The sequence below is a fragment of the Manis pentadactyla genome, chromosome 11 (assembly GCF_030020395.1).
Source record: "Manis pentadactyla isolate mManPen7 chromosome 11, mManPen7.hap1, whole genome shotgun sequence".
In the NCBI taxonomy this organism is placed as follows: domain Eukaryota; kingdom Metazoa; phylum Chordata; class Mammalia; order Pholidota; family Manidae; genus Manis; species Manis pentadactyla.
In genome coordinates this window covers 92727157-92742060 of record NC_080029.1, presented here as the reverse complement: position 1 = coordinate 92742060, position 14904 = coordinate 92727157, and the positions used below count along the sequence as shown (strand labels likewise).

Here is a 14904-nt window from a genome sequence, read left to right as displayed (position 1 = left end):
CCAGCTCCATCCATGTTGCTGCAAATGGTAGGATTTGCCCTTTTCTTATGGCTGAGTAGTATTCCATTGTGTATATGTACCACATCTTCTTTATCCATTCATCTATCGATGGACATTTAGGTTGCTTCCAATTCTTGGCTATTGTAAATAGTGCTGCGATAAACATAGGGGTGCATTGGTCTTTCTCATACTTGATTGCTGCATTCTTAGGGTAAATTCCTAGGAGTGCAATTCCTGGGTCAAATGGTATGTCTGTTTTGAGCATTTTGATGTACCTCCATACTGCTTTCCACAATGGTTGAACTAATTTACATTCCCACCAGCAGTGTAGGAGGGTTCCCCTTTCTCCACAGCCTCGCCAACATTTGTTGTTGTTTGTCTTTTGGATGGCATCCATCCTTACTGGTGTGAGGTGATACCTCATTGTAGTTTTAATTTGCATTTCTCTGATAATTAGCGATGTGAAACATATTTTCATGTGTCTGTTGGCCATCTGTATTTCTTTTTTGGAGAACCGTCTGTTCAGTTCCTCTGCCCATTTTTTAATTGGGTTATTTGTTTTTTGTTTGTTGAGGCATGTGAGCTCTTTATATATTCTGGACGTCAAGCCTTTATCGGATGTGTCATTTTCAAATATATTCTCCCATACTGTAGGCTTCCTTTTTGTTCTATTGATGGTGTCTTTTGCTGTACAGAAGCTTTTCAGCTTAATATAGTCCCACTTGTTCATTTTTGCTGTTGTTTTCCTTGCCCGGTGAGATATGTTCAAGAAGAGGTCACTCATGTTTATGTCTAAGAGGTGTTTGCCTATGTTTTCTTCCAAGAGTTTAATGGTTTCGTGACTTACATTCAGGTCTTTGATCCATTCTGAGTTTACTTTTGTATATGGGGTTAGACAATGGTCCAGTTTCATTCTCCTACATGTAGCTGTCCAGTTTTGCCAGCACCATCTGTTGAAGAGACTGTCATTTCGCCATTGTATGTCCATGGCTCCTTTATCAAATATTAATTGACCATATATGTCTGGGTTAATGTCTGGATTCTCTAGTCTGTTCCATTGGTCTGTGGCTCTGCTCTTGTGCCAGTACCAAATTGTCTTGATTACTATGGCTTTATAGTAGAGCTTGAAGTTGGGGAGTGAGATCCCCCCTACTTTATTCTTCTTTCTCAGGATTGCTTTGGCTATTCGGGGTCTTTGGTGTTTCCATATGAATTTTTGAATTATTTGTTCCAGTTCATTGAAGAATGTTGCTGGTAGTTTCATAGGGATTGCATCAAATCTGTATATTGCTTTGGGCAGGATGGCCATTTTGACGATATTAATTCTTCCTAGCCACGAGCATGGGATGCGTTTCCATCTGTTAGTGTCCCCTTTAATTTCTCTTAAGAGTGACTTGTAGTTTTCAGAGTATAAGTCTTTCACTTCTTTGGTTAGGTTTATTCCGAGGTATTTTATTTTTTTGGATGCAATTGTGAATGGAGTTGTTTTCCTGATTTCTCTTTCTGTTGGTTCATTGTTAGTATATAGGAAAGCCACAGATTTCTGTGTGTTGATTTTGTATCCTGCAACTTTGCTGTATTCCGATATCAGTTCTAGTAGTTTTGGGGTGGAGTCTTTAGGGTTTTTTATGTACAGTATCATGTCATCTGCAAATAGTGACAGTTTAACTTCTTCTTTACCAATCTGGATTCCTTGTATTTCTTTGTTTTGTCTGATTGCCGTGGCTAGGACCTCCAGTACTATGTTAAATAACAGTGGGGAGAGTGGGCATCCCTGTCTAGTTCCCGATCTCAGAGGAAAAGCTTTCAGCTTCTCGCTGTTCAATATAATATTGGCTGTGGGTTTTTCATATATGGCCTTTATTATGTTGAGGTACTTGCCCTCTATTCCCATTTTGCTGAGAGTTTTTATCATGAATGGATGTTGAACTTTGTCAAATGCTTTTTCAGCATCTATGGAGATGATCATGTGGTTTTTGTCTTTCTTTTTGTTGATGTGGTGGATGATGTTAATGGACTTTGGAATGTTGTACCATCCTTGCATTCCTGGGATGAATCCCACTTGGTCATGGTGTACGATCCTTTTGATGTATTTTTGAATTCGGTTTGCTAAAATTTTGTTGAGTATTATTGCATCTACGTTCATCAGGGATATTGGTGTGTAGTTTTCTTTTTTGGTGGGGTCTTTTCCTGGTTTTGGTATTAGGGTGATGTTAGCTTCATAGAATGAGTTTGGGAGTATCCCCTCCTCTTCTATTTTTTGGAAAACTTTAAGGAGAATGGGTATTATGTCTTCCCTGTGTGTCTGATAAAATTCTGAGGTAAATCCATCTGGCCCGGGAGTTTTGTTCTTTGGTAGTTTTTTGATTACCGCTTCAATTTCGTTGCCGGTAATTGGCCTGTTTTGATTTTCTGTTTCTTTCTGGGTCAGTCTTGGAAGGTTGTATTTTTCTAGGAAGTTGTCCATTTCTCCTAGGTTTCTCAGCTTGTTAGCATATAGGTTTTCATAGTACTCTCTAATAATTCTTTGTATTTCTGTGGGGTCCGTCGTGATTTTTCCTTTCTCGTTTCTGATACTGTTGATTTGTGTTGACTCTCTTTTCCTCTTAATAAGTCTGGCTAGAGGCTTATCTATTTTGTTTATTTTCTCGAAGAACCAGCTCTTGGTTTCATTGATTTTTGCTATTGTTTTATTCTTTTCAATTTTATTTATTTCCTCTCTCATCTTTATTATGTCCCTCCTTCTGCTGACCTTAGGCCTCATCTGTTCTTCTTTTTCCAATTTCGATAATTGTGACATTAGACCATTCATTTGGGATTGTTCTTCCTTTTTAAAATATGCTTGGATTGCTATATACTTTCCTCTTAAGACTGCTTTTGCTGTGTCCCACAGAAGTTGGGGCTTTGTGTTGTTGTCGTTTGTTTCCATATATTGCTGGATCTCCATTTTGATTTGGTCATTGATCCATTGATTATTTAGGAGCGTGTTGTTTAGCCTCCATGTGTTTGTGAGCCTTTTTGCTTTCTTTGTACAGTTTATTTCGAATTTTATGCCTTTGTGGTCTGAAAAGTTGGTTTGTAGGATTTCAATCTTCTGGAATTTTCTGAGGCTCTTTTTGTGGCCTAGTATGTAGTCTATTCTGGAGAATGTTCCATGTGCACTTGAGAAAAATGTGTATCCTGTTGCTTTTGGATGTAGAGTTCTGTAGATGTCTATTATGTCCATCTGTTCTAGTGTGTTGTTCAGTGCGTCTGTGTCCTTACTTATTTTCTGTCTTATGGATCTGTCCTTTGGAGTGAGTGGTGTGTTGAAGTCTCCCAGAATGAATGCATTGCATTCTATTTCCTCCTTTAATTCTGTTAGTATTTGTTTCACATATGTTGGTGCTCCTGTTTTGGGTGCATATATATTTATAATGGTTATATCCTCTTGTTGGACTGAGCCCTTTATCATTATGTAATGTCCTTCTTTATCTTTTGTTACTTTCTTTATTTTGAAGTCTATTTTGTCTGATACTAGTATTGCAACACCTGCTTTTTTCTCTCTGTTGTTTGCATGAAATATCTTTTTCCATCCCTTGACTTTAAGTCTGTGCATGTCTTTGTGTTTGAGGTGAGTCTCTTGTAAGGAGCATATGGATGGATCTTGCTTTTTTATCCATTCTATTACTCTGTGTCTTTTGATTGGTGCATTCAGTCCATTAACATTTAGGGTGACTATTGAAAGATATGTACTTATTGCCATTGCAGGCTTTAAATTCTTGGTTACCAAAGGTTCAAGGTTAGCCTCTTTAGTATCTTACTGCCTAACTTAGCTTGCTTATTGAACTGTTATATACACTGTCTGGAGATTGTTTTCTTCTCTCCCTTCTTATTCCCCCTCGTCCATTCTTTATAGGTTGGTTGTTTTATTCTGTGCTCTTTCGTGTTTCCTTTAACTGCTTTTTGTGGATAGTTGATTTTATTTTTTGCCTTTAGTTAGTATGTGGTTGGTCTGCTTTCTTTGCTGTGATTGTATTTTCTCTGGTGACATCTGTTTAGTCTTAGGAGTGCTCCCGTCTAGAATAGTCCCTCTAAAATACCCTGTAGAGGTGGTTTGTGGGAGGCAAATTCCCTCAATTTTTGTTTGTCTGGGAATTGTTTAATCCCTCATTCATATTTAAATTATATTCGTGCTGGATACAGTAGTCTTGTTTCGAGGCCCTTCTGTTTCATTGCATTAAGTATATCATGCCATTCTCTTCTGGCCTGTAGGGTTTCTGTTGAGAAGTCTGATGATAGCCTGATGGGTTTTCCTTTGTAGGTGACCTTTTTTTTCTCTCTGGTTGCCTTTAATATTTTTTCCTTGTCTTTGATCTTTGCCATTTTAATTATTATGTGTCTTGGTGTTGCCCTCCTTGGATCCCTTGTCATGGGAGTTCTGTGTACCTCTGTGGTTTGAGAGGCCATTTCTTCCCTTGTTTGGGGAAGTTTTCGGCAATTATTTCTTCAAAGACACTTTCTATCCCTTTTTCTGTCTCTTCTCCTTCTGGTATTCCGATGATGTGTATATTATTTCTTTTTGATTGGTCACTCAGCTCTCTTAAAATTCTTTCATTCCTGGAGATCCTTTTATCTCTCTCTGCATCAGCTTCTCTGCATTCCTGTTCTCTGTTTTCTAGTCCATTAATGGTCTCTTGCATCTCGTCCATTCTGTTTTGAAGTTCTTCCAGAGATTGTTTTATTTCTGTATTCTCCTTCCTTAGTTCTTGCATATTTCTCTGCAAGTCCATTAGCATGGTTATGACTTTTGTTTTGAATTCTTTTTCAGGAAGACTAGTTAAATCTATCTCCCCAGGTTCCTTCTCAGGGGAAGATGTAGCAGATGCCAAAGCTGTCTGGGTTAGTCTTGTCTGGATCATATTTTTTTGCCTTTTCATGTTGACAGGTGCTGTTGACTGTCCGCTGGGAGGGCCAAACTTTTCACTTGCTACTGGCCTTTCTTTACTGGGACAACTGCGACCTCTAGTGGCTTGTGTTGGGTAATTGCGAGTAGGCTGGGTCTTTGTGTCTTGCCCAGCCGATATGGATGGATCTCCCTTTCTGTGGGTGGGGTTTGCCTTAGGCTATTTCTCTGCTTTCGCAGCGCCCGGAGGGGTAATGGACCCGGGGGCTGTTTGGCTGTTTACCTCTGTGAGGGGTCTCAGAGCTGTTGCCCAGGGGGTTAGTGCGCCTGGTTTTCCCTGTAATTTCCTGCCACTGTTTCCGTCAAGCTGTTAAGTCCCTGTCCCTTTAAGACTTTCAAAAAGCTTCCACTTTTCTTTGTCACAGGGGCATCAGCTTCGGCACCCGCTCAGAGGTGTTGCTGCCCTATTTCATTAGTTACCAGCCCTCCACGCATGCACTGTGTCTGCGCTCTGTCCAGGATGGCTGGGGCTGGGTGTTCGGCAGTCCTCGGCTCCGTCTCCCTCCCGCTCTGCCTGCTCTTCTCCCGCCGGGAGCTGGGGGGAGAGGCGCTTGGGTCCCGCAGGGCCGGGGCTTGTATCTTACCCCTTTCACCAGGCGCTGGGTTCTCGCTGGTGTAGTTGTATTCTGTCTGTTGTCCTGTGTCTTCAGGTCTCTCTTTTAGGATTAGTTGTATTTGTTTTATTTTCAAAAATATATATGTTTTTGGGAGGAGATTCCCACTGTCCTACTCATGCCGCCATGTTGGCTCCGCCCCCTAGTTCTGCCTGCTTTTGAACTCTATATAAATAAATTCATATAGTATGCATACTTTTTTAAAAAATAAAAAAGGAGAGAAAGAGACCCAAGAGGGGATGAGTATGAAATGTATTTGCAAGACATTCCTTCTTTCTCCTCCTGGTACACTGTATTTCTTTTCATTAGTATAAGCTGTTATTATTGTTACAATAATACCTTTCAAAAAAAGTCTTAATAGCTACAATTTAAAAAAACTTTTAAGTGTCTGAGCTTCAACTCTATCATTTTTACAAACTGAAAATTTCTAGCTATATGCATTTTAAAATTTTAAAAGAAAAACATGATTTTGAATCTTCTATTCAATAAAATTTTACTTTCCTCCATCAGCTACATTTTCCAAAGAGTTATCACAAAAATGATTAAGGAACAGAAATAGGTTCAATAAAATAAGATGAACTGAAGACATCAGTCCCTTAGACAAGAGCTGCCTTGGCTACAGATAGGGGAGGGGCAATGTCTTCAAATTCTGAAAGGTATTCTAGATAGTTTAAATATTTACTTGCCCATAAAGAATCATATCCAGTGATGCCTCAAGCTCACTTTAAGGTCTAGTATTCTATGTCTACATCACAGCTCTGTCTCCAACCGCAAGGAATTTTTGAGACAGTGACCAGAAAATGAAATCATATTCATGATAGATTACAGTGCTTCCAATGTGAGGATATCTGATGCTAAGCCTCTTTGCAGCTCTAGACACTGACCCTAGTGTGCTGGCTATGTTCAAAATCCCCTGCAAAAGTTTGGTGGCTGATTGGCTGACTGGCTGGTATAAATCCAAGCATCTACCCTCTCCTGACCTATAAATCAGATGCTCTGGAGGTAAGGACTTGGTGCAAGTGCATGTTTAAAAATTTCCCTAGGCAATTCTAGGCATAGCCAAAGTTGAAAACCACTAACAACACAGCTGATTAACTAAGTTTCTTATTTCACAATCACATACCTGTGAGCCAAATTTTATTATAAGCTACAGAACATATGCCCATTTGGAAAAGTACTAGTCACAATTTAAGTTGGTAGATGAAGCACAGTTCACTTAAGAACATTGAGCTAGGAGTCAGAAGGCTGTTTCTGACCTCAACTTTGTGACGTACAGTGCAACACCAGAAAAGTTAGCTTTCTCAGTATTTTTTCATTTTTAACAATAGAAGAGCAATACTTGTTCTGCCTTCCTAAGATTATCATATCCATAAATGAAAGAATAAGTAATAAAGACATCCTAAACTATAAGTAAGGCACTAAATTTAGTCAGAATCAGTTGATTCCTTGGAGTTATTGCCAACTATACAGACAGACTCAAAATGCTGAGTGTCTGAAATGAAACCAAGACCTCCCTTTATCAACTAACCAGGTAACAAGCAAACTCTTGTAAGGTGTGAGAACTTTGTGGCAGTTGCCTCTATTATGAAAAACAGAGAGAATGCTTTTATTTTCTACTTCCCACCCTTTAACTCTCAAACAATTCCTTGCAGGTTAAATCCTAACCACATTCAAACACAAAGGTCAAGTACTCAATTTCTGGGGAACTAGTACATTTTCTTCCTAAGAAAATATACTAAGAAAGACAAACCTCAGCCACAGTACTACGAATACGATCCACCACCTGCTCAAAATCCACCAGGCTGAAGAGTGGCTGCTGCTTGAGGCGATGCAGCTCCGCAGCAAAAGTGTCCTCTTGGTTTTTCAAAATGGATCCTGCAAAATAGGAAGGTACTGTCAGAGGAAGCCAGAGAATAACAAGAGCAGACAACGTTTTCTAATGCTGGTGGGGCAGCTCCTTCACCTGTTTCTAAGGTATCCAAGGTTTTATCCCATATAAAGGTTTTAGTAACCCTCAGTCAAGTGCCATCAGGAAGCAGATGATCCTCCTTCTACAGTATCCTCAGAAGGTCAATTTAATAGTAACCTAGTGCTATGACACAATACCTCAGTCATTCATCTCACTTTATCTTTCACATAGGCATTTTATCATCCCACATCATTATAAGGGTTACAGCAAGATATTTTGAGAAAGAGACCATATTCACATAGCTTTTATTACAGTAATTGTTCTTATTATTATTGATCCCTTAGTGTGCCTTTTTTATAAATCAAACTTAATCACAGGTACGTATGTACAGGAAAAAACAAAGTTCAGATCTTCCTTCATTTACAATGGGATTATATCCCGTTACACCCAATGTTAAATTGAAAATAACTGCAAGCCAAAACTGCATTCAATACATCTAACCTACCAAACATCATAGCTTAGCCTAGTCTACCTTGAATGTGCTCAGAAGACTTATATTAGCCTATAGTTTGGCAAAATCATCTAACACAAAGCCTATTTAATAATAAAGTATTGAATGACTCATGCAATTTATTGAATATAGCACTGAAAGTGAAAAAGAAAATGGTTGTAAGAGTACAGAATGGCCATACACGCATGGGTTGCTCAGCCTCATGATGGTGTGGCTGACTGGGAGCTGTGGCTTGCTGCCACTGCCCAGCATCATGAGAGAGTATCCCACCACAAATTGCTCGCCTGGGAAAAGATCAAAATACACATTCTACTGAATGTGTATCACTTTGGCATCATTGTAAAGCCAACAAATTATAAGTCGCACTATTAAGTTGGGGATTATGTGTATACATAAGATTTGGTACTACTTAAGGTTTCAGGCATCCATTGGGGATCTTGGAATGTATCCTCTGCAAATAAGGGGGGAGTTGCCATACATAAATATTACTAGTCACTCACTCTGACCAGGCATACCTTGAAGCCACACAATATCAGTAATAAGGGCCTCTGAGGATGGGGTATATTAGGCAAGGAGATTCCTACCTTTTCTAGTCAAGTTTACATTTTGATTCTCAAACATCTGGACAGATTCTCCAACAAACAGGATTTTTTCAGCAACCCTCACTGGGATGTAGGATGGCAAAATCTCCACCCGCAGGGAAAACTGCTTTAGAGATGGTGCCAACATGTTCTCTTCTTCTATCAGGCGCTAGTCAAGGAAATAATCTATATCAGAGATGACACTGAAGTAAAAAAGGGAAAACAAGGAAACATCCTATAACTCTTCCAACCCATGATTTACATTTTCTAGAAGCAGGGACTTCAAATATGAAGTTGCACAATTCTTCAACTGCCAGTGTTGGAAAGACAATTCCACTTTCATGTGGCATGACAGCATGGTGGAAATAACTGGTGCTTTTAACACTAAGATTTTAGTCCTCACTCTGCCTTTACTACTGTGGAAAAACTTACACACAGTAGCTCTGAAACTCAGTTTCTATACTTGTACCTGGAATAATTGGTCTTTATTTTTTCTGGGTCTGTGTTTATTACTCTATTTCCTTGTGTATAAGTTTGCTCTGCCCAGCTTTTTATACTAGCCCAAGGCATTTAGTCAAGTGGTTCTCAAAGTGTGGCTCCTGGATGAGCAGCATCAGCCTCACTTGAAAGCTTGTTAGAAATGCAAATTTTCAAGCCTTTTCCCACATCTATGGAAAATCTGGGGGCCCAGCAATCAGTGTTTTAAGAAGCTCTCCAAACTGACGTTTGAGAACCACTGATCCAGCCCGTGAAGCCCCAGATACCACAGCCCGATCACTCAGGTCTTTCCCATTCCCTACCTTGCTTTCGATTTGACTCTCATCTGGCTCCAACCCACAACTCTGGCAAGACAATCCTGACTTTGATCTCTGCTGTTTGCCCTTTTTCTTTTGGACTTCAGGGCTGTTTTCCCCCAGGGCACTATCCCAGCTCTAATTTCCTCTCACTCTCTATACCGTTCTTATACAATCACATCATCTGTGGCTGAACTATTCATCCTAACAGATATTTTTAAACTTCTTTCCTCACGAAACTCCCTGCAATTATAAAAGCTATGGACCTTCAGGATAAATATACACACATACATTTCACAGAACCTCTTAAAGCTGATGTGGACCCTGGATTAACAAGTTCAATATGCTGATGGCTCTTAAACCTTTACCTTTAAGCTAGATTGCTCTCATGAGCTCCAGGCTTGACCCACTGGACATTTCCTACAAGTACCTCAAAACTCACCATGTCCAAAATTAGACCCATCTTCTTTCCCTCAATACCAGCAATACACATTCCTTATCATCACTACTTGACTAGCTGCTGAAGGCAGAAACTTGGGTATCATCCTTGATTCTTTCCTCTGGACTCATAAATCAATCACTAAGGCCTATTTATTCTACCTCCTAAATACCTCTCAAGCCTTTCTCATCTCCGTATTTGGTGCTACCATCCTTGGTTTAGGCCACTATCAATTTTCACCTAAGTGTCCCCAGCATTCTCCTAACTGACCTACCAGCTGCTAACCTTGATTTTTTTTTTACAAACAATTCCTCACACAGTATCCAGAGTGATCATAAAGTCTGATTGTGTTAACCTCTTGCCTAAAATTCTTCACTGGCTCACAGCTTTTTTAAGGTTCAAGCTCAAATTTCTCCCTGTTGCTTACAAGCGTTTTCCATGATCTTACCTCTGCTTAACTCAACAGCTTCATTGACTGCCACCTCCTCCATCCCTTCCATTTTCCCCTATACTTTTTCTATTTCAGCCTTTACTTGACCGTTGCAACTGAATTACTAACAGTCCCCCAAATGAGCCATGTCCTTCATGGCTTCTGTACTTTACACACATCCTTCCCTTTGCCTGGAATATTTCCTGATCTCTCTTCCCAAACTCTTTGCAATTTGGACATAATTCCCACTGAAAAACCTTCTCTAGTTATCCTAAGGCAGTGTTCTGAGAACACCCATACTTACTCTTTCCAGAGCATTTAATATACTGTAATGTTACCATTTACTTTTCTTTATCTTCGACTAAACTAAAAGTTCTTTACAGACAGGCCTACTACATTTTATCTAGCTATGCAGTTGTGGCACCTAGAATAGTGCCTGGTACAGAAAATCCAGCTCCAGATGTTGCTCAGACAAGGATTTCAACCCATCCGTCACACTGATGAAAACACCCATCAGCAATCCGCAACTTAGCTGCATCCTCCTTTATGCTCCACAGCTGAGACAGCTCGTGACCCCTCCTCTCCCTGACAGACAGCAGCAAACTGCTGGACCCACAGGCAGGGCCAATGCCTCTCCTCAGCAGGAGGCAGCGACAGAAGACCACCATCCATTTTTCTTTGAAAGATTTCAAGAGTCCACATTCCTTGACGGAATGTTATAGTAGGTGGATAGCCAGATGTGAGCAGGGAGAGGGTTGGGGACTTTGGCTGGTGTTTATATTCGATTAATTGCTTGTTTATATTCTAAACATTCTGTGTAAACTGTTCTTCAGGACATGGGCAGGTGGGTATAGATACCAGACCTGCCAGAACTGACTGGTTCCATCATGGAGGAGAAGTTGACCCTGACTTCACCTCAAAGTATATTACATGCTCATTAGCACACTAAAAATCACACCCCTTGGCACCTTGACAGTTCCGAGGAAGACCATCTAGGGACAAAAAGAGGGTGTCACCATATTTTCCCAGAAATATCCTTCCTAGTCCAAGAAAACCCCACCCAATGCATATTCTACCCTTGCTTAAACTACAGCTGTAAGACCACCTAACCCAAACCCCACCATGCTGCTCACCTCTGCAGCATGCCAGCACTCCCTCTTTGAGTGTGTACTTTGCTTTACTAAACTACTCTTTGCTTGTTTAAAAAAAAAAGAAGAGTGCCTGGCATACTGGCATATAACAGGCATTCAATAAAATGTTGCAATAGAATAAATGAACGGGTGGATGGATGGACAAGGGTAATTTAGGACTTTGGGGAGTCTAATCAAAACTCCAAACTGCATTTAAAAGCTATAGGATAGCTACATGACTACTGTAAGAGAGAAAGACTTATCATTAACTTCTGAAATGCATATATTGGGGAAAGGGGAAACAAAAGGAATCTCACAAATATATTTTCTATTTTGAAGTCTCACATTAAGTTAGGTGTTAAGTTTAAGATAAAGCTAAGTGTTCACGTCTAAAGAATTTATGGAAGTGCTGGAGCTATGATGAGCTTGGAAGGGTGGAGTTGGGGGAGGGGAGCTAGTAACACTGAAAGATGATTTAGCTGTAGACTTTTAGACTTTCTGAGTCCTGGCAGGAGTATGCTAGGCTTCTTGCTATGCTCTCACCAAGTCCTGGAGCTCTTTCAACTGCTTTCCTGTCAGTCCACCAATGCCCAAATCCTCCTCATCCTCTTCTGGCTGGGCACTGACATTACCAGAAGATGGACCCTGTTTAATAAAGAATTCTTCATGCTGATCCAAGAGGAGTCCATGTAGCATCCAGGCTGAAAGCTGCTTATACATGACCCCATGACACACGGCCAGGATTCTGAATGGAGAGGCAAGCAAGATGCCTTAGAAGTCCAGTTAGAAAACACCAAACCCCATCACAGCCAGGGAACATGCTTTAAACTGCTACAGTATAAACAGAGGCCTGAGAGTTGGGTGAGTCAGAAGGCAAATGACAAATTAAGCTAAAAATAACTGTGCTATGGTGGATGGACTAAGTGATTAAATTTCCAAACCAACTGAAGTCTGAAATGTTCAATGTTCTGATAGTCTTTTAGGAGAGGCTTATTTTCTTTCCTCCTTTTGTGTAAAGTTTCCAAACTGATGATTCCTGTTTAAAATTAAATGGACTTAAAGGAGTATCTTTTTGGCAAACAGAGTATTAAGTGTTTTATTTTTGTTGGACTCACATAGGGAGAGTATATTCTATATGTGAGAAGCAGGTATACCTGAAAAAGTATTAGCTAACAAAATGCAGTGTGGTTGTTGGAGAATGGGATATTCCCATGAGCTTAAAGATCACCCCCCAGGTAACACTTCAGTTACAAAGGGAAAATATTACTCTAAAATGGAGAGATGTGGCTGGCAGAAAAAACCTAAACCAAGTGCTCAAACTTTATAACATCAGTAATGAGACAAGCTTATTTTCTCTGCCTTCTGATATGATGCAACAGAAAACAATATTAACTATGGAGTATTCTTGACAAAAATGTTTAACCTGAATCTAATCATGATGAACATCAGAAAAATCCAGATTGTGGAACATTCTACAAGACAACTGGTCAGGACTCATAAACATCAATGTCATCAAAGATTTAAAAAGAAAAAAAAAAAAGGCAAGGGAGGAGACTATTCCAAACTGAAGGAGACTAAAAAAGACATAACAACCAAACGTGTTATGGAAACACTGATTAGATCCTGGATTGCAAAAAAGAACAGCTAATAAAGAACCTTTTGGGGGACAGTTGGGGACATTCAGATACATTTTGGATATATTATTGGATTAATGTTCACTTTCTTGGGTATAATATGGTATTGAGGTTGATAAGAGAAATACCCTTTTTCTAAAGACATACAAGCTGAAGCATTTAGGGGTTATAATAATCTGCAACTACTTTCAAGCGATTCAGCAAAAAAAAAGTGGTATGCATGCAGGTGTGTGTATTTATATATACTTATATATTTCACAGTTTATATGGAGAAAGAAAAAAGATACATCACATATGGCAAAATGTTAACTGTGAAACTAAAGGATATACAGGTGTTTATAGTACTGGTTTTTCAACTTTTTTGTAGATTTGAAATTTTTCAAAGTACCTTGGGGAGAAAAAGCTTGAGTCTGCTATGGGTAGTATGCTCACTGAACAGAACCTCTATTAGAAAAAAATTTTTTTAAATCAAATGGGAAGCCATTCACATTTTGCACATCTGAGTAGGCAATCTATAAAATCTGGTTCCTGAAAATATATAATAAACATGTACATATGTTATGTACATAAGGTTTTAGATTCTATGCATAAAACTATATACATTTATATACAGAGACACTGTAGAAGATTTATAGCAAAAGTTAAATTGCTGATCTCAAGCAACCGAGATTAAAGGCATTTTCTACTCCTTCTCTTTGCATGTCTGTTGTCTATAATCAAAATGCCTTCCTTTTATTAGAAAAAGAAAAGCACAGTAATAGTTAGTCTCTGAAGCACATTCTAGAAACTTTCCTGCTCTTCTAAGGATTTACCTGTGCAATGGTTAAAGTGGAGATTGTTGAGTTGTGAGCACCCTCAGAGATCATCTACTCCAATTTCCCAATTAATGCTACACCTTCTTTTTAAAAATAAGGAGGAAGAGGTAAATAGATCAAATAAAGTCTTTGATTATACCTTACATATATTCAATTAGTTGTAATTCTATCTTGTATCCTTTTTTCAGTTAGTATTATTAAAAATATTTTTACATGTTAGACTACTTATCATTTTAATGGCTTTACAGTCTATTAAGTGAATATATATTTAGCTTTCTGCTGCTGGTAATTTTCTTATTTCTTGAAATAGTAGATAACACTGCATTATTTTCTTCTCTTGAATAATTTTGTTAGAATAAAATTCCTGAGTGGCACTATGAGATTATAAACATTTTTAAGGACCTTTATATGAAAATACCAGCTACTAGAAGTGCACATGTCCAGACATACGTAATGTAAGCATTATCCAACATATGTAATGGAAATTCTCCAAGGATAATGAGTTCAGAATGAAAAAGGAGTACCTCAAGGTCATCTAGGCAACTAGATCCTAGTTCTGATACTCAACACTTTATAACCCTCTTTTTGCAATTTCTGAGCCATCATAGGATTACATGGGCTCTTCTGCTCATGGGTCTTTTCTAAACAGGTCATAACTTTCCCAGAGGGAAACCTGAGATACCTGAAAATCAAACAGGTGCAAAGTCAAGTCACTTTACCACCACCCTGTCCCCAGTCCCCAATGAACCCATGACTTACTTTTCTAATGCACTGCGAACAGGAGGCAAACCTCCACAGCTGTGCTTGTATACTGTTTCCAGGATTTGACAACCATGAATCTGTCACAAATACAGCCTCGTCAAATTGGATTCCATTTTAATAGTTCATGTAACACAAACTCATATTCTATATTCAATCCAGAGGACACAATCCAGCAGAGAATGGGGATAAACTTTTTGTAAGACCTATGTATATAGTTTCAATTCTGACTCCAGTTCCAGTATGTGTGAGGTTTTCCCCACACCACTAAGAAATTCTCTGACACCAACCAGGGTGTCCTACAATTCAACTCAATTCTGACATCATCTATCAGGAGATAGCA

The 14904-nt window shown here is 39.1% G+C and overlaps 1 protein-coding gene across 5 annotated transcripts in view; it reads right to left on the bottom strand.

Moving 5' to 3' along the window:
- TUBGCP4 (tubulin gamma complex component 4) overlaps positions 1–14904 on the bottom strand; it is a 46351-nt gene that overhangs the window by 22244 nt on the left and 9203 nt on the right. For 4 of the 5 annotated variants that reach the window (XR_005032327.2, XR_008992585.1, XM_036923655.2 and 1 more), the window contains 4 exons: positions 14562–14641; positions 11897–12098; positions 8564–8729; positions 7310–7434 (listed from right to left, as the gene is read on the bottom strand). Coding sequence is in view for 3 of the 5 variants with exons in the window: in XM_036923655.2 (XP_036779550.1) it covers positions 7310–7434; positions 8564–8729; positions 11897–12098; positions 14562–14641 (573 nt within the window). In the remaining 2 variants the exon portion in view is untranslated. The remainder of the gene's footprint in view (positions 1–7309; positions 7435–8563; positions 8730–11896; positions 12099–14561; positions 14642–14904) is intronic. The other variant, XM_036923658.2, reaches the window with a different exon arrangement.